This window comes from Salvia hispanica, chromosome 5 (genome assembly GCF_029641045.1).
Source record: "Salvia hispanica isolate PSC_SH4W2 chromosome 5, Shi_PSC_v1, whole genome shotgun sequence".
NCBI classification, from domain to species: Eukaryota; Viridiplantae; Streptophyta; class Magnoliopsida; order Lamiales; family Lamiaceae; genus Salvia; species Salvia hispanica.
Window position 1 is genome coordinate 46,627,804 of NC_142696.1, and position 24,779 is coordinate 46,652,582.

Consider the following 24,779-nt stretch of genomic DNA (forward strand, 5'->3'; position numbering starts at 1 on the left):
TTCGGGTTATGGATTTTTCAGGTCATAAATTTTCAATCCTAACCCTAACCCATTGGGTTTTGGGCTAACCCATAGGGCTATTCTTGCCTAAAAGCTTTCGAAAATAATCTCTCGTATCAAAATTTTCTTCTATAAAATGATTTTAAATTTTAGATACTTTTTTCTTTTTAGTATATAATCATATAAAATCTTCAAATTTTCATAGTTTTCTTCAATAATACTTCAAAAAAAGCCTTTCATCTCGATCAACTACAATATAAATTAAAGCATGTGTTCGTGTCGTTATTATGGCATTGCTTGTAACTAATTCTTTATGGAAATTAAAAATCATATCTTACATGAATCATTATTAAAATGATAAATATATTAAGATTTTGATGAGTTAGTTCTTAATTTTGTCTTGATTGGCTTTGGTGGTGGTAAGACACTAGTGGCAGATGATGGGACGATGCAATAATGAGTTGAGATAGAACTTGAAAGCTGATATTGTGGGATCGAGTGGAAAAGTGTAGAATAAAGATTGAATAAGACCAATGATTGTGTAGAATGAAGATTGGGGATTCAAAAATATGAAAAACTCCTAAAACTTAATATTTTATAATTAAAACTCACAACCCATCGGGCTGACCGCAACCCGTTCGGGCCAACCCATTTAACCCACCAACCCATTCGGGCCAACCCGTTTAGCCCGTTTTGTATTCGGGTAAAAAAATTATAGCCCTAACCCGCTCATATTATCGGGTTGTTCGGGCCGGCCCACGGGTTTCGGGTTGAATTGACATCCCTAGGTTTTAATGTACAATTGGTAAATAAAAGATTAGAAAGAGAAAAAATAGTAATAGTAAGTTTTAGTGGATTGTGAGACTCACATCATTAGTAGTGTTTATGTTGTTTAAAAGTTTAATAAAGTAGAAATTGCATAATTTTAAAAGACGGATGGTCATTTCTAAAGGACGGTACTTGTAAACGTTTAAACAAAAGATGGAACGCAAACAACAAGATATAAAAAACATAATAAGTTTGAACAAACGACATACTGTCGATTTCTTGGGGGATGCGTTTTATTTATTTAAATATTTACATTTTCTCAAATATAATGCACTCCTTATGAAGTGCAAATAGGTGTCGGGAGCCACGGTTTTTCTCTTAGGGAGTTCGATGTATAAAACAAGGGTGTGAGTCGTTTAAATTCGGTGATAATTTTATATTGGACTAATTTATAATTATTTTTATAATTACACAAATTCAAGCACTTAAATTAGTAGAAAAGTTCAAAAGATATTAATCTTATTAACCACTTTAACAGTATAAGCTTTAGATTTTAGATAAATAAGAAGAAAAAAAAAGTTGTATAAATTCGACATAGATTGTGGTATGAGGGTCTAGGCGAACGATGTTCTGAGCAATGCTCTTCTTCGACTCTATCACTTGTATGGATTGAATTATCAATCCATTTGAATCTGATGATGGTTGGGATTACCATGAATTACAATTAAATTCTGGATATTTCGACATCTTTGATTTCTCATTTGATAGATAAGAAGTGTTAATTTGATATATAGTAGTAATAATTTATCTTGATTTAGTATGCATGGTTGATAGAGCTATTATATATACTTAAGGGTCATGAATATTCAGTTTTTATTCGATTTTTTTCTAAATTGAACTGGAAAAATTGAAATTCAAACCATAAAATTCGATTCGAACCAAATAATCAAAATTATATAAATATACCTGAAAAAGCAAAATTCAACTACAAAATCCTAACCCGGAATTGCAAATATATCCAAAAAATCAAAAGTCCAAAAATTAATTTTCTATAAATAACACAACTAATATACTAGTATAATCTAAATATTAATACATTTATGGATATAAATCAACACATAGAGTTTCTTTAGGCATATGTAATATTACTAATATTAAGAAAAATTCAGTTTTTTCAATTTTTTTGTTTTCATAAATACAAACCGAACAAATGTCAAATTTCGGTTTGGTTCGAATTGAATATTCGATTTTTGGGTATTTTTTCTCACCCCAAAGAAAGGGATTGATTTTGGGTATTTTTCTCACCCCAAAGGAAGGGATTGATCCTAACCATTTGGTTAAGGTTAGACGAGTCCCATAACACTCGACCACACCCCCTGAATTGATTTTTGTGAAATATTTTGATAGTTAAGAGTATGACTAATTGATACGATCATAAGATCATTCTTTAGTTTAGATAAATAAGGAATTTACATATCTTTTTCCATATATTTATTAGTATTATAAATATGAGCTATTGTTATATTTTGGAATCAATCAATAAAATAATATATTTTAGCTTTTATCCTTATTTAGTTTTCTGTCAAGAATCCTAAGATTGTTGACAGAACGATGTTTACTTTCTCCTATCTTCCTATAAAAGCATCAATTGATAAGGCAAGTAGAAAGATAGGAGAAAGTCGTGAGGAAAATGAGCATCGTCAATCAATCTATGACTAGAGTTGAGTTTGCAGAAAGAAAATAAACGATAAAAAAAGTAGGGCAAAATATGTTATATCATTGATTGATTCAAAATATAACAATTGACCCATATATATAATACTAATAACTAACTTAACAATAAAGAAAACAAAGATACGGAAAAGATATACAAATCCCTAATCTAAACTAAGTAATGTTCGTATCACTAATCCTTTTCTTGTAAATGATAAGGCCTAAGAGACCAGAGATTATACGCTTCCGTATAAGACTAGGTGGAACCGTGGAAATATTATGTTCCAAGAAAATCTCGCTTGCATGTTTGATATCTAAGGCTTAGAAAGATAGATAGATTGGAACGTAAATAGGTTGGGAGAGAGATAATTAAATTGCAGATATTTGTTGAGAAATTAAAGCCTTAAATAGGTTGGGAGAGAGATAATTAAATAGATAACGATAATTCATTGCAAATATTTGTTGGGAAATTAAAGATATAGAAATAATTAGAGATAGAGATAATTAAATGCTAGTATTATTATTGCAAATAATTAATTACAAATATTTCAATTCACAATATCTATCATAAAATTTATTCCATTTGTCCATAAAAATAGATATTTTGAAAAAATATATTAATTTAATGCAAAATTGGTAAAGCATGAAAGACAGAAATAAAAAAGTGATCGTAATATTATTTATGGAAAATGGGCTTCACTTCATAAGAAAAATTGATTAAAAAATAGAAGTGGACTAATTTTGTAAATGGGTGAGAATTAAAAAAGAAGATTATTTTATAGGACATATGAAGTAGGAGTACTAATTTTTCAACACATTAAACATAGTTTAATATAATTAAGAAAATGTAGTATAGTCTAAAATTAAAAAAATTTAGAACAAAAATAAAAAAAGGTAAAAAATTCGTATATTTGCGGGCTAATAACATGTCATACGAATTTGCCACTTTTCGCCATGTAGATTGCAATATGCCAAGTGGCAAGTGTACAAGATCAACTTTAATTTGGTCGGAATTGGTTATTAGGTCAAAAAAATAAGAATCAAAAATTCATTTTCATGGAATTTATTATCAAAATATTGGTAATATGATTCATTAAATTCATTCGTTTTCATTAAATTTACTATGTATTAAAATACAGGTAATAACTTCATATTCCGTTTGCTTTCATGGAATTTACTATTAAAATGTAGGTAATAACTCCACCTTCTGTTTGATTTCATTAAATTTACTAGTATTAAAATACTGGTAATAACTCCTACGTTTATTTACATTGAATTACTATCAAAATACTAGTAACAAGATTTTATTAAAACCAATAAATATTTATATCACCAGCAACTGACAATTAAGCATCTAAGTTTTTTGCCTATAAAAAACTTCATTTCCTGCATCAAACTTACACATCCAAAATTCACCAATTAACTTCTTTCAACCAAAACTTTTTATCCTAAGAGTGAAAATGGGTTCCAAGAGCACAACACCCTTTGCCCTTTTCCTAGTGCTAAACCTTTTATTTTTCACTCTTTCTAGTGCCTCTACACCACCTAAGCTAACTAAGGACACTTGCCCTATTGATACCCTAAAGCTTGGTGTTTGTGCTAATTTGCTCAGTGGATTACTTGGTCTCGTAATCGGAACACCCCCAGTAACTCCATGTTGCTCCCTCATCGATGGGCTGGTCGATCTTGAGGCGGCCACGTGCCTCTGCACCGCCCTCAAGGTCGACATTTTGGGCATCCACATCAATCTTCCCATTTCTCTTAGTTTGCTTCTCAATGCTTGCTCTAAGAAGGTTCCATCAGGCTTCCAATGTGCCTAAATGATCACACCATTGGCTTCCATTGATTTCTTGTGATTTAAATTTCTACAATGTTTTGCTAGATTGTGATTTGTACCCCCAATATGGAAGTTGAATGCTCACCTATGTGATAGAGAGTGAGATGCTAATTGTGACCCTTTTTGAGTTATAATACTAAATAATTTACTTTAATTTCAAGTTGTGACAATTTCTATATATTACTAGTCTAAGGCATTTGCATTAAGCATTTACTATATCTCATGTAGTACTTTGTATGACGATATCTTGACTTAATTATATAGGATAATACAACGTAATTGGTCTAAAATATATATACTACATCCTTTCTTTGAATTTGAAATGACACATTTATTTCTTGCATCAATTTTCGAATAAAGTAAGAGAGTGAAAGTGAAAAATATCAGAAATAGTGTTACCCACTTACACTAATTCCACATTAGTAGTGTTATGTTGTTCAAAAGTTTCTTAATGTAGAAATTGTATAATTTTAAAAAATTGAAAAAAAAAATGAAAATGGTTAGTACTACTATGATTTTATTAAAGGACGGAATTAGTATTCCATGACTTGATAATTCGTTGTTAAATATTTAAACAAAGGGTGGGCTCGCAAACAAACCAGATAAAATATAAAATAAGTTTGATCTAACTACTATATACTGTCTATTTATTAAAAAGGGGAGGTGTTTTTATTTATTTAAATAGATTTGTGTTAAAATGACAACAACTCTTAAAGTGACACCATGACACCACATATACAATAATATTATTAACGCTACACAACAATATTATAAACGCTACACAACAATCTATAGATTGTTGTATAGGTGTATTGGATATTGTTGGCCTTGCTTTATAAGGTGTTGCATATTGCTGGCCGTGTTTCTTACCTTTTTTTTTTGCCACATGACAGCTTATTATTTATCCACGTATACAAATGATTGGCTAGGAATGATGGTATGGTGTTATTTTAAGATGTGGTGGCACCATAACACTATCCTAAATATATACATTTCCTCAAATATAATGAACCCTTATGAAATCAAGTAGGTTCGGGAGCCACGATTTTCTTCCAGTGAGTTAATATAACTAGATTATCGTTTCTGAAAAATAATACTACTATGAGAATATTTCTCGTCACAAATATTTCATATTTTTGGTTCTCTCATTTTTCTAATTAAGGTACCGTCGTCAGATGGAAACAAATTAATTACAAAAAATGAGTAGATAGCAAAACTAATTTTACCGTTAAATTTCTCAATGTTGAACTTCGTCGACAACATTAAAACAAATCTTGGTTGAATTATTGTGCCTCTTGGTTCCTATTTGTAAGGATATAGAGTACAGAAGTGTAAGAGGAAATTCGTTTCATCGAAGAAGACGAAGTGCGGGTTTCGCTCATGGGTGATCAGCATGGGCGGACCCAAGTAAGAGGAGGGAGGGGCTAAAGCCCTCATTGATATTGTTTTTTTTTTTTAAATTTAATCAAGTTTAGTGTAAATTATAATGGAAAAGTCCCTACAAATAATCTAAATTATATAAAAGTACACTAAAATAAAATTTAAAAATTTCAGTCTCTATCGATAAATATTTCTGCGTCCACCACTGGTGATCAGTGACATATATATATTTTAGTAAAAATAATAAAAATAGAATGAAATATTTTATGATAAAGAATAAAAAATTAAAATATTTAATGATTGTCATCCCTTCATTTATCATTTATGTGCCAGAATAGAGAGAGTAAGTCCACTTAGGTTAGGGGGAATTGCCCCTCAGTTCTTACCAACCTCCAGTGTGTAATCGACATCTTGCTAGCTATAACTCGTTCGAATAAGAATCATTGATTCCCTCTGCTGTCAATTTTTTATTCATTCATGGCGCTCGGCCGGTGCTCCTTTCTCATCTCAAACCAGAACAACTCTGAACATTAGGGAAGATTAGGGAAGACCTGGATTGGTGATTTTATAAAAACATTTAATGATGGATGAATGGAGTTAAAAATTGCAGTACTTTAGAGAGAGATTATAATAGTATTCAGCATAACTCGATGGTTATTGATGGAGGAGATATGGGAATATAATTAAAATGAATGTATGCGTCCATTTCTAGAGAGACGGAGAGATTGGAATGAAATTAACGAGATGGAGATAGTAAGATTGGAATGTACATTAAATAGATTGAGAGTTAATTAAATTGGAGATAGACATAGAGATAGAGATAGTAAGATTGGAATGTAGTAAATAGATTGAGAGTAAATTAAATTGCAGATAGAGATAGTAAGATAGAAATGCAGTAAATAGATTGAGAGATAATTAAATTGCAGATATTTATTGAGAAATTAAAGTAAAACCTTAAGGTTAGATAGATTGGAATGAAAATAGATCGAGACCGAGATAGTAATTAATTGGTAGAGATAGATATAGGCATAGTTAGAGACTAGAGATAGTAATTCATTAGTGATATTAATTGAGAAAGTAAAGTCAAAGAAAAAAATCACAAATATTTTAATTCATAATATATCCTAAACTTTATTAAATTTTCAAAATATTTGACATTGTTTAATATAAATAAAAAGTTATTTATCGTCTAAACAACCTAAATCAAATTTTAGAAAATGGTAAAACTAGAGCAATTCAAAAAAACAAAAATTATTTTGATTGAAAATTTTCATTGAGAAAAAAATTAGAAATTCTCAATCATTTAAATGAGAAAACGAAACATTTAGGGAAATTTTGAAAATGTCGAAAGTTTGTATATTTACGTGCTAATAACATGTCATACAGATTTGTCACCTTTTGTCATGCACATTATAATATGTCAAGTATACTCCACATTAGTTTTAATTTGACTGAAAGTATTTATTGGAATTTTTTTTAACAAAATTCCAAAATAAGTTATTTGCATTCTTAAAATAAAAGTTTAGGGGAAAAACCAAAAAATGTTGAAAGTTTGTGTATTTACAGAAAAATTATCCTTAAAAATATATAGTAGTTTGTAAAATTATGTTGATTTTGTTGATGTGATTTTTTTGTGAAAATCCGTCTTATACATAGAATAAATTGATAACATTTTAAGCAAATGCCGATATAATGTGAATTTTTTGGGACTAAGTCTAATACTCCCTTTGTCTTAACTAAGTTGGGTCATATTCTTTTTTGGGATTAAGTATAGTCATTTACTCTTTTCATAAAAACAAAATATTTAATCATTCATGCTTATCTTTCTCACTTTATTTTCTTCTCCTACTTTTCATTACAATTTTTTAATCTGCGTGCCTAAAATTTTTTATTCAACTTAGTTATAAGGGAATGAGTACTCCCTCCATAGTTGAGATAAATCTTTTGACATGAAGATTAAGAAATTGTGTTAAAAAATATGAGAGATGTACAAAGTAAGAAAAATAAAGAGAGAGTAAAGTAGATGGTGGAATAAAGTAAGTGTGATTGGATTTTTTATTTTTTGTTAAAAAAGGAAATGACTCAACTTAGTTCGGAAATCCCAAAAAGGAATATGACTCAATTTAGTTGGGATGTAGGGAGTATTATTTATGATAATTAATCATGTAAATGTACGGGCTTATACTATTCCTAAGTGGAATTTATTTAAAATAACTTATTTTTTTATATTTAAGAATTTCGTGTAGTTTGTGACTATAATATAAGTATAAAAATGAGGGTAATCAGTTGCTAGTTAGCGATATCAATCTAAGGTCAATTATTAGCTATTAAATTAGAAAATTTAATGATTGAAATAATGTCAATTAAATTATATTTTAAATTTTAAAAATTATTAAATAACGATTTTCTCTTTCCTCAAAATCCTCTTAAAAATCATCTTAAAAATTATATTTATATTTTAAATTATTAAAGGGTTTATGTATGGTATTTAAAACTAACGACTTTCTCTTTCCTCAAAATCATCTTAAAAATTTTAAATTTATGTAGTTGTCTCGATTTGGATTATTTTTTCGTTAAAAAATATAGTATCAAATTAAAGGTAATTATTCTAACAAAATCTCAATTGCATATATTCCGACGATGATCGGCTTCGCCCCACTCTAAGTGAACCATTTTCCTTTTTGGATGTCTCATTCTAAATGGCACATTTCTAAAAATAGAAACATCACTCTCTCTATTTTTTCACTCTCTCTTACTTTATTCTCTTCATTTAACTCACAAAACAACACAACATAAAATCATGTGCTAGAATAGAAATGTTTCACTTAGAGTGGGACGGATAGAGTAGTTTTTATTTAAATTTTCGTATAGGTTAATAAATGCATCAAAAAGTTTCAATAAGTACAATTCATGTACAATATCAATAACATTGTGTTGAAATTTTCGTTTTCATAATCATTGTGTCGATATTTGTAATACACTATGTTGATATTAGAAAAATCATGAAAATTATCATATTATGATATATTGACGATTTTACCTTTTTATTGACCTTTTATCTATTATTTATTGAAATCCATGAATTTTGATTTCATTCACTCATTTTAAGATCTAGTGGTGCAAGATTGATCTTAATTTTGAATTAGATCACTATATCCATTTTTAACATGACCTTATAAAAATTAGTGTAGCTATCTTAGCGCGACATATTTGCGATTAATGTTATTAACATACGATATTTTCGATAGTTGCAATAATAATATTCTAATTATGATAAACACGAGAGTCAAATAAGCAAACATATTCCATCTATTTTAAACTAATTGATTCGTATTTCTTTTTGAGGCATTTAAACTTAATTGACTGATTTCAGTTTTTGTCAAAATAAAATCAATTCTCTATTTTTATTTGCCGTACTACTTTATTCTTTCTTTCTTTTTTTTTCTCCAAATTTAACACACTTAGCATATTTTTCTTGCTAAAAAATTGCGTTACTTAACCGGGATGGAGCGAGTAATATATTAGAAATGACGCATCTTATTTTTTGGTGGTTTTTACAAATGGTCGTAGAAAGTGATAGTCATTCTATTTCCATACGCCAATCGCATGATATACATTTTGGCAAGCAATATATTGGAATGTATTATGATAGGGCCCTCGAGAATCCAAATCACGCCCAAGATCGCGTCCAAATCTCTCTCAATCTCCAAAGTATCTTTTAATAGTATTTGATTTGATTTTGCATATCTTTTTGTAATCTTTTTAAAATATTTTGCTTGCTTAGCAAGATAGGCTTTAGGGTTTAGAATTCTATAAATTATAGAAACTTCTATCATTTTGATCCATTGAGAATTAAGAAATAAAATACTTCTTTTCTCATTCTTGTTCCAAAACCCTAGAACTTCAACTAGGTATGTTTATCATATTTTCTGATCAATCTCTGTCGTACGCGTGCTCTTTTTGCCTCGATAGAACCTCACGTTCTATCAATTGGTGCTTCCATTGATTTACTCTTCCTCCATCCCTCAACCTCACTCACGGTTGTTTTCCATCTTCCTCAACCTCTCTAAAACCTCAAATCTCCAAGACCAAAAACTCACGCTCCACAATCCAATAGCCGAGCCTTACACCACAGTCCATACCAGCCAGGTCCCACCGCCATCGCTGTGGAGTCAGCGTCAGCCGGTCTCGCCGCCGTACATCAGTCACCACCCACGTTTCTCTGCATTGCACTCGCTGCTCAAGCATCTCCTCCGTTGCTGAGTCGTCGTCCAGATCTGGCAGCCCCGCCACAACAACTCTCTCAAATCTGGTACTCCTTCCATGGCTGCGACCACCGCCAAGCGCACAATGTCACCGCAACCACAAACATATTTCCTCAACGACATCGGTCGGATGTTGTTCGATATGAACATCCGATTCGCCAAGCAAGACGAGGAATTGTTGACACAAGAGCTTGAGTTGGAGGCCTTCGCACGACAACAAAATGTGTTCAACAAAAGAATTGAGGAAAACCTGGCCAAATTGGCTGCCATCTTTACGACGCAAAAGGAGCCGCCTGACCCACCAGCAGCTGCGACCACGACACGGGGATGGAAAATTCCGCCATCGCTCACGCAGGCACCTCTTGGCGTTGCACCTGAGGTCTTACCGCACCTTCGCTTCGATCCCCCTCGCTTTGACGGTGACAATGCTCGAGATTGGATTCATAAAATCCAAACCTACTACAATCATCAGTACATGCCGCTCCATGATCGTTTGTACCTGACGCAATACTTGTTTGATCATCCGGCATCAGAGTGGATGACGTATTGGGAGGAAAACAATAAAGGCAAAGGTTGGGACGATTTTTTAGTTGCTGTCAAACAGCGATTCGAGCCCGATTCACATAATGAGTACGTAGAATGTCTTCCAGCCCTACAGCAGACCTGCCAAACCTTGGTTGGCGTGCAAGGAGCCTCCCCTCGACCAACATATACATCCCGTGATGACCGCCAGCACGTCCACAACACGATGTCGCCGGTGCAGGTGCAGGATATTATCAGCACGGAGCCACCACCGCCGCTCATGGATCGAGAAAGTTTTGATGCAAATAGCAGGGACTCACCTCATGAAGCGAGAGCTTTTGTTCCTAATATTGTATTGGAGTCAGAAAATATTGTTGTGAAGGTTGGAGATGTTATTTTCAATGGCCCGGTTGATTCTGTACAACCAACTGAGATCATTGCTATGGAGAAAAATAATGACGTCGATTCCAGCAACGACGGTGGATTGAAGTGTGTGCCACGAACTAAACGAGGGTTTTCCGGTGATGCAGCGGGTCTTCTTGATCCATACTACACCGTTGCTTTTGCTTCTAATTATTATCAATTCTGTTCAATTATTGTTTGTGCACCTTGGTACTATTCAAGCAACAAATATGGGCACTTGGTTGAGTTTTTACTTGATGGCGTCGATAGCCGTGATACTCTTCAATTTAGTGGAGAAGAAGGAGTTCGCATATTTGATCCAGGAATATTTGAGTCGGATGAGATTGATGTTGTTATGAGCCCGAGAAGCCTTCATCGCGATAATTTACGGTTCTCATTTAGGGCAGATGCTGATTGGAGCTTACGAAGGCTTCGGCAGCGGCTTGGTGATTTCCGTGGACATACTATTGCAATTCAGATTTTCCACCTTGAGGACAAGGTGGATTTCAACCGGGGGAGAGTTGATAGGGCCCTCGAGAATCCAAATCACGCCCAAGATCGCGTCCAAATCTCTCTCAATCTCCAAAGTATCTTTTAATAGTATTTGATTTGATTTTGCATATCTTTTTGTAATCTTTTTAAAATATTTTGCTTGCTTAGCAAGATAGGCTTTAGGGTTTAGAATTCTATAAATTATAGAAACTTCTATCATTTTGATCCATTGAGAATTAAGAAATAAAATACTTCTTTTCTCATTCTTGTTCCAAAACCCTAGAACTAAAACTAGGTGTGTTTATCATATTTTCTGATCAATCTCTGTCGTACGCGTGCTCTTTTTGCCTCGATAGAACCTCACGTTCTATCATATTATTACTCTATTTGTTTTCATGGAATTTATCATCAAAATATTGGTAATAGGATTTAACTCAGCCATCCATTCGTTTTCATTGAGTTTAATAACTTCATATTCCGTTTGCTTTCATGGAAATTACTAATAACTCCACCCTTCTGTTTAATTTCATTAAATTTACTGGTATTAAAATACTGGTAATAACTCCTACGTACATTGAATTACTATCAAAATACTAGAAATATGATTTTATTACAAGCAATAAATATTTATATCACCAGCATGCAATGACAATTAAGCAATTTTTTTTTTTGCCTATAAAAACTTCATTTGCTGCATCAAATTTGCACATCCCAAAATTAACTTCTTCTACCAAAACTTTTTATCCTAAGAGTGAAAATGGCTTCCAAGAGCACTACACCCTTTGCTCTTTTCCTAGTGCTAAACCTTTTATTTTTCACTCTTTCTAGTGCCTCTACACCACCTAAGGTGACCAATGATACTTGCCCTATCGATATCCGTAAACTTGGTGTTTGCTCTGATTTGCTTGGTGCATTGATTGGTGTCATAATCGGGACTGATCCCCCGTTAACTCCGTGTTGCTCCCTCATCGACGGGCTGGTCGATCTTGAGGCGGCCGTGTGCCTCTGCGCCGCCCTCAAGGCCGACATTTTGGACAACCACCTCAGTCTTCCCATTTCTGTTAGTTTGCTTCTCAATGCTTGCTCCATGAAGGATCCATCAGGCTTCCAATGTGCCTAAATGATCAATTTCTAGTGATTTAAGTTTCTACAATGTTTTGTTGGATTGTGATTTGTACCCCAATTATGGATGTTGTGTACTGCTCACTTGCAAATCTTATAATAGTAACCCTTGTTGAGTTATACTAGTACTAAATAATTTGCTTTAAGTTCAACTTGTGATAATTTCTATATTTTATTTGTCTATGGCGCATTCATCATTTATTTCTCGTGTACGTTGTGTGACGATATCTTTAGTTAATTAGGATACAATGTAATTGGTCTGTAATGTAGTACTCCATGATAATTTCGTTGTAAATATTTAAACAAAAGGTGGGCTCGCAAACAACAAGATAATAAATATAGTGCAAAATTGCTAATAAGTTTGACTAAAATGAATATTAACGATCGATTTATTAAGAAGGGGGAGGTTTTTTTATTAACGATCGATTTATTAAGTTTGACTAAAATGACTAAAATTGCTAATAAGTTTGACTAAAATAAATATATAAATATTTACACTTCCTTAAAAATGCACTACTTATATAAAGGGCAAGTTAGTGTGGGGGTGCCACTACACTATTTTTCTTGGTGAGTCCAATTTACTAAAACTAGTGAATGAAAATTAGTAAATGAAATATTAGAATACCCACGTCGCTAATTCAAAGGGTGTGGTCGAGTGACATGAGACTCGTCCATTATTAATTAAATAGTCAGGGAATTGATCTCTGAGCAGCTTTAAATCGGAAAATAGTCACTAAGTTCGCCGATAGATATCTTTGATAATTTCCAATAAAAATATAAAAAAAATACACCCATCACTCCCCTTTTATGTTTACAATAAAATAGGAGCAAAAATGAATTACTAGTAAATAGTCTATTTATTAAAAATAGTAAATTGAAACCGGTTCCGCTATTCTACGCCCTCCAAACTCTCAACTTCCATATCTTATAGTATGATAGTATCTCTATAAATCAGGTAACCATTTAATCCGATTCTCTTGAATATTCTTATTTTCAGATATGATAGGATTTGTTCTATATAAATATAAATAGAGGCTTTGTATTTGCTATATCCAATTGCTACTCCCTTCCCTTCCACCATGTCCAATCTATTTCTTTCACCAATATTCATCCCACAACTAAGCAATGAACCCAATTTCCCAGTCACTATTCAGCAATATTTAGGTCCATACCCCCTCCCAATTGACCCTTTTATTATACCCCCTCTTTTTCCCCTTCAAACTAACCCCCCTTATAGTTACATCCCTCCTCATCCTTCTCTCCGCACCCATGCCTTCATCCACGCCTACATCAACCCTTCCCATTTCGACGGCAACCGCATCAACGAATACTTCGACTTCTCCGCCACTCCTCCCGACCAGCGCCTCGGCCTCCTCAGCCTCTTCATGCAGGGCCACCTCTCCCCGTGGATGTGGGCCGGCCCTCCCCGCTTCCGGATCCAAAACCTCGAGCCCTATGTGGTTGCTGCATCCTCGCCCCCATGGACTCAGCTTCCGGGAGATGTAACGGCCGATATTCTGCGGAGGCTGGGGGCTTCTGGGATGCTATTCACCGCGCAGCGCGTGTGCACCACGTGGTGGAAGGCTTGCAAGGATCCTGCATTGTGGCGAGTCATTGATTTCTCTGACCCTATTCAAGGGAAGTGGACCCACAAGTACACTGCCATGTGTCGCCACGCGGTGGATCGTAGCCGGGGACAATTGGTTGACCTCACCGTTCAGTATTTCGGCGACGACGCACTCATGGACTACATCGTTGATCGGTAAATATTTAAATCTGGTTTCATTCTACATCGTTGATCGATACATATTTAAATACTCAAGAATATGCAATTTGGGTTTGGCACAGGTTTTAATGTAAAATTGGTAAAATAAGAGAGATGTATAGAGAGAAAATGTAATTAAAAAATTATTAGTGAATTATTAGTGAAGAATGAGTCACACCTTCCCAAATTAGAAAGTGCATATTCTTATGGAACGAATGGAATATAGTTTTATTTTTCTATTTATTTATTTTAAGATATTTCTCTCCGTGTAAAAACTAGTTTAATTTTTAATTGATTGACAGATCACCAAATCTCAAGCGGCTTAAACTTGGAGCTTGCTTTTCCATATCAAAATATTGTGTGACTAGAATAGCTCCAAAACTTGGCCATTTGGAAGAATTGCACCTTACTCTTAGACCGTGCATTGGCGTTGCCGACATTGAAGCTATTGGCTTTTCTTGCCCAATGTTGAAATCATTCTCGTGCAACGGATCTAAATACGAAGTTCCTACGTCGTTAAAAGGTGCTTCTGATGAGGCATACTATCGGAATATGTATGCTATCGCAATCAGCAGAAGCATGCCTGGTTTGCAGCATCTTCAGCTCTTTGCGCATTGGATTGGAAACGAAGGACTTGAAATGATCCTTGCCAGCTGTCCGCACCTCGAATCTCTTGACATCAGGCAATGTTTTGATCTCAATCTTGGAGGGTATTTGGGGGGAAGATGCCATCAGCGAATCAAACATCTTAAACTCCCTAACGACTCTGTTAGTGATGTACCGTGGCCTAATTGCGATGGTGGCGATCCGTTTAGTCCTTCTGCGCTCATGTTTGAATATTACGTGTATGACCATTATAAAGACAATGAAGATTATTTTGGACGTTACGAGGGAAACTTCAATTGATTTTGCACATTGGATTTTGGAAGTCGTTTGGTGGAGCGAAAATGTTAGTATTTTATTTTTAAGTTGATTTTATTTTATTGTTATTTTAATTTTTGATTTTAGTACTATATCTTTTTTTTTTTTTTTGTAAATTTCCTTCGCGTTTTGATACTCCTTTGAATAAGAAGTTAGGTACCAAGGTTTTTTTTCAATTCTGCGAATTCAATCTTGTAAGTCCATAGCTACCAATATACATAACGTAATTTGGTACTAAAGATTTCAAAGAAAAATTTACAATTTCATGTCACAAGTTGTGATTATATATAACGCATTTGATGATAAAATTTATATAGCTCGATGTTAAACGAGTATTCAAATCTTAAAACTAGTTTCGCGTGAAAGAATTAAATGAAAAAATAACACTTCCATTTGTCCCAATAAAAATAGTTTTAAAAATGATTAATTAATTTATTTTGATTAAATAAAATGAGTAATATGTACTACCAAATATAGATAATTTAGTTATAACCACGGCCCACAGGCAACAATTTCGTTGATTCTCATTTGTTCATTTTTGGGAAGTACAACTGTTTTAAGCACAAAAAGTTTAGTACAACAACAATAAAATTTTGGTTGTTCAAGATAGTTTCATTTCCAACTCGTCGAGGATTGTCCTGACTATCTTAGCGTTCAACGGCTTCTCCCAACAGCAATTCAACCCGGCGGCCTCGAACTCCACCTTCTCGGGTCCGTCACCACGGGAAGTCACCCCAACGATCATGCAGTCCACCCCCATTGCTCGCAACTCGCGAGTGGCCTGCACGTGCCACCATACCACTATATAAATACACTCCATAAAATAAACATATGTTTATGACCAATTTTGGCATTTACTCTATAAAAAAAAATTGAAAGATGGTAACATTAATTAAATTGACAATATCTACCTCGGGCCCATTCTTGACGGGCATCTCCATGTCCATGACAACAACATCAAAAGTATACCCCTCAAGGAACAACTTCAAAGCTTCCTCCCCATTGTTCACTACTTTTGTCTCGAGTCCGAAACTCGCCAACAACTTCTCCTCAACTTTACGGATCATTTGGTCGTCGTCCACCACAAGCGCGCTAAATTTTCGCTCTACCTTTTTCATTTTCTTTCAGAGTAAGCACAACATATGCATGTTTAATGTATATATAGAGAGAGAAAAGAGAGAGAAGAAGAAGAAGAAGAGATACTAATAGAACAACTTTTTGGAGAGTGATATGAAAGGTTACTTTATTGCCTTTGTTAGAATTTTTGCATGATGGATTTGGTTTAGGTGATATTTCTTCCATGGTAGATATATTTTGGTCGATCCAAGATTTTTTGGTGTGTAATTAGGAGATTTTGAATTCGTATGTAATGAATGGGGATTGGCATTCATCATGTTCAAGTGTCGAATGAATATCTGTGGAGTGGATTTGCAGTGTTTATTTGTGAAATCTGCCATTAATGGTTTAAACATTTTGTAGCTTTATGAAATCATGTGGTGTGATCCATTTTTCATATTGGGATTTTGCACGTTTTTCGAACAAATTCTTGTTATAGGTGAAATCACATCAATTTTGTTTCCTTTTTTCCTAACTGAGATAATGAAATTGTAAGTGATGATATTGGCCAAGAGTTTGGCAATGGGTTCAATTTAGGTGGATTTGTTTTGGGTCTTCATAAATAATACTCCATCCATTCACTATCAATAGTCTTAATAGTGGACACTATTAAATTTTAATATAGAATAAATAGTTGAAATATTATTAATCGTAAAATGGTGTCACCTTATTAGAGAAACTTAAAAAAAAATAGAAAGAGACTAACTTTTAGACATGCCAAAATGGAAAACCAATAGTGTTGATTGTGGATGCATGAAATATATAACTACAATTAGATAGCAATTTTTTAATTGCAATAAAACAAATTTCAATCATGAAAAATATATTGCTTATGAAGTTAAAAAAATACAAATAATATTTTATGATGCTATCTCAAATTTATTGTATTTCAATTAAAATCTACGCCAAGCCATATATGATCTCTGTGATGGATTTCGATACACTCCGTATTTCATATTTTGGTAAGATTAATATTTTGAGTATTTAATTATCCATATCACATAATTCGGGACATTTTTGTTCTAAGTTAAATAATTTGTAATACCAAATGTTAACGTGCAATTCCCATCTTAAATCACACGATAATGAAACACTCTAATTTTTAAGAGATTGTAAAGGTACCCTACTCAAGATTTCATTTATAGTAGTTCATCTCGTTCCCTGTAAATATGCTTATTGAAGTACTCTAATAAAAATAATCACATCATGTTTTATCCCTTAAAAATATATGTCTAATGAAATGCAACACGGATTCTACAAAACTCGTTGATTCATTGCTCGGTCGAACGCTTTGATCCTTTAACGGATCGAGGGCTGTTTCTGACTCGCAACTCGCTTCCTAAGCCTCTGCAAGTACCCCCTCATTCGTTCCTCCATTTTCGCTAAATTAAATTGTGACACCTCGTATATTTTCGTCGTCGTTTCCTTCATCCAATAGGCTTCCCAATCTTCACCGGGAGGCGCCTCTTCAAAAAGCCTGCCAGCTCTCTCCATATCTTCCTCGGCCTCAATGCATCTTTCCTTCAACAATTTACGCTGCGAGGAGAGAGCTTCTATCTCAGCTCTCGCAATCTCCTTCGTCAATCCATCGCTCATGTGGAGGTGTTCATTCATCAACTCTTCCAACTCTTCAATGCTAGTAGGGTTTTCTTTCACCTCCCCCTCCGTTTTTTCCTCCACCGTTGCTTCAGCTTCGACTTGATTATTTTTCATTACGTCCTCATTCATCATTCTCTCGTATTTCAGCAGTGTAGCCTCTGCATACTCCTCCGCGTCAGCCAGTTCGATTTGAGCCAGCATGTAGTCATCCTCGGCGAGCCTTTTCTGACGCTCAGCGTGTTGTGTCTTCTCCTTAGCCAGGCGATGGTTCGTCTGGAGGATTTTCATGGCGGCTACTATGTTTTCCTTCAATGGTCCGGCGGCTCGTTGGAGTTGTCTGTCCACCAACTCCATTAGTTCTTCAACTTGAAGTTTGGTTTTGTCCTTGTTACCTTTGTTGTGTTGTTGAGCATGGATTTCTACGGTTCCCTTTGATGATCCCGTTGGCTCCGTCATCAGCTTCTTCTCGTGACGAGGATCAGTCGTTGGTGATTTCGCCGGCTGGTTGTGGATGGAAGCTTGAGAGGTGATGGTTCTTTTTATGGACTTGGTAGACATGATGTTGGCTTTGGGAGTTAGAAAATTTGGAGTGAATTTTCTCTGTTTGGCTTTACTTTGCAGTGGATGGCTTTCCCCACTAAATTTTATAGACATGTCAAACTGAAAAAACAATGGTAGTGATTGAGGACGCATGAAATATAAATGTCAAATTTCATACGCAACTATTGAATTGCAAAAATCCAATTTTAAATCATGGAAAAAATTATATTGATTGTGACATTACAAACAAGGTGGTGCTATATGTTGTGATGCTATCGAGTATTTATTATATTTAGATTAAAATCCACGTCAACTCATATGTAATATTTGTGTGATCAGCTATTGGATTTTGATCTAGTATTTCACTTTTTGTTATTTTTAATGGTAAAATCAATATTTTGAATATTTATATGATGCATATATATTGAATGTTTTTGTTTAAATTAAAGTTGTATAGTTAATTTAGAATACAAGTGTCAACGTGCAATTCCCTTGTGTAATAATAATAATAATAATAATAATAATAATAATAATAATAATAATAATAATAATAATAATAATAATAATAATAATAATAATAAAAGTAGGACCCACAAAATCGTGGGTGTTTCCTTGGCAAAGATGCACCTGACTCGACCTCTCCCCTGTCCAGTACACCTTCCACCTCCGAGCCATGACCGACGACAAGCTCCACTTCAACGTCCCCGTGGTGTTCACCATCGGCCCCAACACTGACGACCGCGACAGCCTCCACAAGTACACCAAGCTCATGCTCTCCTCCAACGACGTGACCAAGCTGGTGGAGGGCGTGATCGAGGGCGAGACTAAGGCTGTCGCCGCCTACATGACCATGGTGATGGAGTACATCTTCAAGGGCACCAAGCAGCTCAAGCAAAAGCTCAACCAATCTCCACAACTAAACACTTGATATGCCTGCCTTATATATTTACCTTTTAATCTTATTAACACTTGTATGGAATTGTAATTGAAATCTTTAACACGAAATTAGGTATACATATATTGGTGTCTATGGACCTACAAGATTGAATTAGCAGAATCCAAAACAACCCAAATTTCTTGGCACCTTGCTTCTATTCAATATCAAAAACTACATTTATAAAAAGTTTTTCCCACTACATCTAAACCTCAAAAAAATAAGGAAATAAAATCTGCATAACATTAAAATAAAATTTTCGCTGCATCAACTCTAATGCACTCCCATATCAAACAACTTTCGATAGCCAAATTCATCATGCCCAAACTCTCTAATGACTCTGAATTCGATTCTTCTTTCTGTTTCACAGTTCAAATTCATCAACTGTCGATATTGCATAACGCAATCGTTATTATGGAAAAATGGCTAATTAGTAAAATTACTTTATTGTTATGCATTAAAAATATGTACTATATACTATATTGTTGTGCATTAAAAATATGTAGCTACAAAATCATGCTAATAGAGCCTATTAAATAAAGACATAAAGATGTATTGATAAAATATAAAATAGAATCAAAGCATAACCACGACTATATAAGCTAGAAATATATAGAAGAAAGATACCTTTACGTCTACCATGCTAAGAATCAATTGAAGTTGTTGGGGTAACGTCCATGATAATCTCCATATTCTTTATGATAGTCATACACGTAATATTCAACCATGGGGGTAGAAGGATCAAACGGATCGCCACCATAGCAATTAGGCCACGGTACATCACTGACGGAGTCGTTAGGGAGTTTAAGCTCTTTCATTCGCTGATGGCATCTTTCCCCCAAATCCCCTCGAAGATCGAGTTCAAAACATTGCCTGATGTCAAGAGATTCGAGGCGCGGACATCCGCCAAGGATCAATTCTAGTCCTTCATTTTCGATCCAATGTGCAAAGAGTTGAAGATGCTGCAGATTAGGCATGCTTTTACTGATTGCAAAAGCATACAGATTCCGATAGTATACGGGTAAATAAACACCTGTTAACAATGGCGGAAACCTGTACTTCAATCCGTTGCATGAGAATGATTTCAACATTGGGCAAGAATAGCCAATAGCTTCAATGTCGGCAGCACCAATGCCTGGTCTAAGAGTAAGGTGCAATTCTTCCAAATGGCCAAGTTTTGCAGCCATTCTAGTTGCACAATATCCTGATATGTAAAAGCAAGATCCAAGTTTAAGGCGTTTTAGATTTGGTGATCTGTCAATCAACAAAAGATTAGACATGGAGTGAGATAAAAAAGGTTATGTGATATAATCTGAGAGAAAATGGTTTTTCACCAAATATTCCCTCCTCCCACAATAAAAGTCACACTTTGCCATTATGGTCCGTCCCACAAGCAGAGTCACTTTAAATACTAAGTAGGTCTCACATTCCACTATCTCACTTCACTCACATTTCTTAAAACTCGTGCGACTCCTATTGTAGGACGGAGGGAGTACAATATACCATATAAACCAATCTCGAATTTAAAATCATAAAACAAAAAATGCCTCAAATTAAATAAACAGAAATGCCTTAAAATGAAACTAGGTTAAAATTTATACCGATCAACGATGTAGTTCATGAGTGCGTCGTCGCCGAAATACTGAATGGTGAGGTCGAGCAACCGTCCCTGGCTACGATCCACTGCGTGGCGGCACATGGCAATGTACTTGCGGGTGCATTTCCTTTCATTAGGGTCGGAGAAATTGATGACTCGCCACAAGGCGGGATCCTTGCAAGCCTTCCACCACGTGGTACACACGCGCTGCGCGATAAGCAGCATCCCCGCGGCCCCCAGCCGCCGCAGAATATCGGCCGTTACATCTCCCGGAAGCTCAGTCCATGGTGGTGAGGATGCGGCAACCGGAATATCGATGGGAATGCGGCGAGCTTGCATGAATAGGCTCAATGAGGAGTGGTGATGGAGGCGTGGATGGATATATAATTAAGGTTAATTTGAAGGGAATTGAACAAGTCATTTCGTGACTGTGATATTGGATTGATCGGTTACTTGTTGAATGAATGGTGATAGAGGTAACGTGGCGCAATGGAAGGGAGAACTTGTTCAACGGTTACCTGATTTATAGCTATATCAGAATATATGTCAAATGGATTTTCAAAAATCAAATAATTTAATCTAAAGGGATATACTATATACTCCACGTTTTGTTAAAAAAAAAAAGATAAAAATAAGAAAAATATTTCATTAAATAATTAAAAACATACTGAAAAATTAAATAACTAAAAACATACAAATATATATAAATAAAAAGAAAGAAAAATGCAAAAATCTCTCATTCACATCCCAAAATCTAAAAGCTCCGAATTTAATCATCCTTTTTCTGAAATTTCTTTTGTAGTAATTAGATTTTATAAATCTCAATTTTTCCACAATATTTACAAATAATATGACACTATGATCCATTGATATCACAACGATACAATACTATATGATCGAACATAGACATTGTTTATTAGCCTTCTGTCCAACACTCATAATATAATTTATTTTAAATGTGATCACAATACTATATCATCGAACATAGATATTAGTCTCTTGTCCCACACTAGAGAAATTCCTTTTAGATATTGAAGTTCAAAATAGAAAATAAATTGAGTTGTAATCACAATAATATGAATGGTGATTATCCTGTAATACAAAGAAATGTTTTTAAATAAAAAATTCCTAAGTATTCAGTCCACGTTGCCATGAATATGTGTAATTTTAACGTGGCCTACGAGGATATTTATTTCTTACTTTTAATTTATAGTCATGAAATTGGAAGTTATGTGTAAAATTAAAGCAATTGAAAGATTGTGTGATTGTAAATAGTAGAATTCTTATTTTATGTGCAAAATCAAAATTAAGTGTTTTTCTATGCATAATTATTCTCTGAAAATCTCCCCAAATTTAAATGAATTTTTCCCCTCTGCAATCCAAACACGGCCTTAAATCTCCTCCGCCTAAAACCTCAATCAAATAAAAACCTTTTCCTATTCATTTCCTCTCCCGTTTTCAATCGCCATGGGACGTAGAAAAGGCAGAAACCGGAGGCCTAGGGTTAAGAGCAAAATTCCGGCGCCGGCGGTGGTCGCTTCATCCTCAGCCCCTCCGCCGCCATGGATCGAACTTCCGAGAGATATAACCGCCAATATTTTGCAGAGGCTGGGGCCAGACGCGATACTTAGCAGCGCGCAGCAAGTGTGTAGTACGTGGTGGAAGGTTTGCAAGGATCCCGCCTTGTGGCGAGTGATCGATTTCTCAAAAACTATGCTGATCGATTGGTACACCGTGTACAATATGTGCCGCCGGGCAGTGGATCGTAGCCAGGGACAATTGGTCGACCTCACAATTCAGAACTACTGCGACGACGAACTCATTGAGTATATTGCTGATCGGTAAATATTCCGCGCTCGTTACTTGAAGAATTATGATTTATCGTTATCGAATTTTATGTTCATTGTGTTCTATGAGGCTGCTAGTGTGATTGTTGAACTCGTTACTTGAAGAATTGTGATTTATCGTTATCGAATTTTATGTTCATTGTGTTCTATGAGGCTGCTAGTGCTAGTGGGATTGTTGAAATAAGAAAATGATTGTGTTTTGGTTCATGTATGGCATTGGCGTGTTGTACTTGCATTGTGAAAAGCCTTTGCATTTTGGTTGTATTTTGAAGTTGCAGTTGTGTGTGTTAAGAAATTGTATTTGAAATTGTATTTTCCTGTGTTTAGAAATTAGAACACCTCCTGCAGAAATTCAGATATAAAAACATGTTCGAGGAGGTTTGATTTTCATTTTAATATCGCTGAGGCAGGAAATCTTGTTAGTTTTGGTCACTTAATGATGATGTGAGGTTGCATTATGAAAAGAAGAGGATACTGTACTTGGTTGAACATATGCACAACTTCCTTCGTAATAACGATGGATGAAAGATTAGATTTGGCGAGTATAGGATTTACTCGAGGTTCGTACTCAATGCTCTGCACTTCTAGGCTAAAAAATCATGCATTTTGTATTATTTTACGCGAATATATTGCTTGTGTTTTCTCCTTGCTTACTATTTTCCCTAAAGGTTTTCAGTTATTTTATTTATGCACTGGATTTTAAAAGATATTTGAGTTGTTTTGGACATTTTCTGAAACCAGTGTAGTAGTCTTTGCTTTCAAGAGATTCCTTTATCTTGCTTCATGTTTATTCTGTACAACAAAAAAAAATACGCTTATGTGGTCTGATATTTTGCTATTTGACAGGTCACAAAATCTCAAACGCCTTAAACTTGGATCTTTTCATGAGATCTCAATAGATGCTGTGATTAAAGCGGTAGCAAAACTTCAACAGTTAGAAGAATTGCACCTTACTGGTAAACCATGGATTGTTCCTGCCCACATTGAAGCTATAGGAAATTCTTGCCCAAAGTTGATATCATTCTCATACAATGGGCATGGAACAGAGCATCCTTTTCCACTAGGATTGGAAGATGATGGTGATGATGATGATTATGATGATGATGATGAATTTAGTAAAGGATTCGGTCGGAATGATTATGCTCTCGCAATCGTCAAAAGCATGCCTAATCTTAAGCATCTTCAACTTTGTGCACATTGTATGCAAAATGAAGGACTTGAAGCCATCCTTAATGGCTTTCCACGCCTCGAATCACTTGACATCAGGCGATGCCTTGGTCTCGAGCTTGGAGGGGATTTGGGGGAAAGATGCCGTCAGCAGATAAAAGATCTTAGACTCCCAAATGACTCCGTCAGTACTATGTCGTGGCTTGAATGGGATGGCAGAGACTCGTTTGGTAACGGCATAGTTGTTAGCGATTATGACTATGACGAAGATTATGAAGATTATGGAGATTATGAGTATTACGACGACTACTTCTCTCCTCTTGGTTATGGTTTCTTCAATGACGACGGGCTTGGGTTTTTCGAACTCGACCATTTCTGAGTATGGCAGATGGTAAAGTTTTCTTTCTTGTAACAGTTTATGGCTTAAGATATCTGGACAAATATTACTCACCTTCTTTTTCCCCATGTGTAGGTTTGCTGGATAAGTTGATTTCAAGTGATTATATCAGCATGTTAGAGCTTTCATTTTATCAATAGACCCTTTTATCTTTTATTAGCAAGCTTATGACTCTGCCTTCATTTTGACTATTCTTGCTTTTGTTGTTCATTTTAGATGGCTTTGTATCAACCTCTTTCTACTACCTATCAGGTTGTCTTCTTTGTCTGCTATAAGTGGTAATGACACATCAATCATTATTCATAAATAAAAACATATTGTTATTCAAATTCGTTAAATACTAGCTACAAAGTCTTTCTAACTAAGGGCAGAGTCTACTAATAGAAGGGATAAGC

General features: G+C 34.7%; 5 protein-coding genes and 1 pseudogene across 5 annotated transcripts; 4 read left to right on the plus strand and 2 right to left on the minus strand.

Moving 5' to 3' along the window:
* The first annotated feature begins 3,941 nt into the window (after positions 1 to 3,941).
* Positions 3,942 to 4,301, plus strand: LOC125187383 (putative lipid-binding protein AIR1B). Its single transcript, XM_048083967.1, has one exon. It carries the CDS (start codon positions 3,942 to 3,944, stop codon positions 4,299 to 4,301), a length of 360 nt encoding a protein of 119 aa, XP_047939924.1.
* Positions 4,302 to 12,136: 7,835 nt separating this feature from the next.
* LOC125186226 (putative lipid-binding protein AIR1 pseudogene) lies at positions 12,137 to 12,534 on the plus strand (annotated as a pseudogene).
* Positions 12,535 to 13,807: 1,273 nt separating this feature from the next.
* LOC125188258 (putative F-box/LRR-repeat protein 9) lies at positions 13,808 to 15,355 on the plus strand. Its single transcript, XM_048085026.2, has 2 exons — positions 13,808 to 14,263; positions 14,569 to 15,355. Exons 1-2 carry the CDS (start codon positions 13,887 to 13,889, stop codon positions 15,170 to 15,172), a joined length of 981 nt encoding a protein of 326 aa, XP_047940983.2. The 5' UTR covers positions 13,808 to 13,886; the 3' UTR covers positions 15,173 to 15,355.
* A 313-nt stretch (positions 15,356 to 15,668) lies between these two features.
* On the minus strand, positions 15,669 to 16,571 carry LOC125186817 (two-component response regulator 24-like). The gene is made up of 2 exons (XM_048083269.2): positions 16,099 to 16,571; positions 15,669 to 15,968 (listed from the first exon to the last, which is right to left on the minus strand). The coding sequence occupies exons 1-2, from the start codon at positions 16,303 to 16,305 to the stop codon at positions 15,789 to 15,791; spliced, it is 387 nt and encodes a 128-aa protein (XP_047939226.1). The 5' UTR covers positions 16,306 to 16,571; the 3' UTR covers positions 15,669 to 15,788.
* Positions 16,572 to 19,869: 3,298 nt separating this feature from the next.
* Positions 19,870 to 21,312, minus strand: LOC125187146 (putative F-box/LRR-repeat protein 9). The gene is made up of 2 exons (XM_048083676.2): positions 20,978 to 21,312; positions 19,870 to 20,630 (listed from the first exon to the last, which is right to left on the minus strand). Exons 1-2 carry the CDS (start codon positions 21,310 to 21,312, stop codon positions 20,027 to 20,029), a joined length of 939 nt encoding a protein of 312 aa, XP_047939633.2. The 3' UTR covers positions 19,870 to 20,026.
* Positions 21,313 to 22,347: 1,035 nt separating this feature from the next.
* Positions 22,348 to 24,632, plus strand: LOC125187229 (putative F-box/LRR-repeat protein 9). The gene is made up of 3 exons (XM_048083779.2): positions 22,348 to 22,814; positions 23,667 to 24,378; positions 24,460 to 24,632. The coding sequence occupies exons 1-2, from the start codon at positions 22,441 to 22,443 to the stop codon at positions 24,364 to 24,366; spliced, it is 1,074 nt and encodes a 357-aa protein (XP_047939736.1). The 5' UTR covers positions 22,348 to 22,440; the 3' UTR covers positions 24,367 to 24,378; positions 24,460 to 24,632.
* Positions 24,633 to 24,779: the final 147 nt, after the last annotated feature.

Bases quoted from the DNA above. Each gene is read 5' to 3' on its own strand.
- LOC125187229 (XM_048083779.2), top strand. From the start codon at position 22,441: ATGGGACGTAGAAAAGGCAGAAACCGGAGGCCTAGGGTTAAGAGCAAA. The intron at 22,815-23,666 runs GTAAATATTCCG...GCTATTTGACAG, and splicing joins ATTGAGTATATTGCTGATCG to GTCACAAAATCTCAAACGCC.
- LOC125187146 (XM_048083676.2), bottom strand. From the start codon at position 21,312: ATGCAAGCTCGCCGCATTCCCATCGATATTCCGGTTGCCGCATCCTCA. The intron at 20,631-20,977 runs GTATAAATTTTA...GTTGATTGACAG, and splicing joins ATGAACTACATCGTTGATCG to ATCACCAAATCTAAAACGCC.
- LOC125186817 (XM_048083269.2), bottom strand. From the start codon at position 16,305: ATGAAAAAGGTAGAGCGAAAATTTAGCGCGCTTGTGGTGGACGACGAC. The intron at 15,969-16,098 runs GTAGATATTGTC...TGGCACGTGCAG, and splicing joins CCGTCAAGAATGGGCCCGAG to GCCACTCGCGAGTTGCGAGC.
- LOC125188258 (XM_048085026.2), top strand. From the start codon at position 13,887: ATGCAGGGCCACCTCTCCCCGTGGATGTGGGCCGGCCCTCCCCGCTTC. The intron at 14,264-14,568 runs GTAAATATTTAA...ATTGATTGACAG, and splicing joins ATGGACTACATCGTTGATCG to ATCACCAAATCTCAAGCGGC.
- LOC125187383 (XM_048083967.1), top strand. From the start codon at position 3,942: ATGGGTTCCAAGAGCACAACACCCTTTGCCCTTTTCCTAGTGCTAAAC.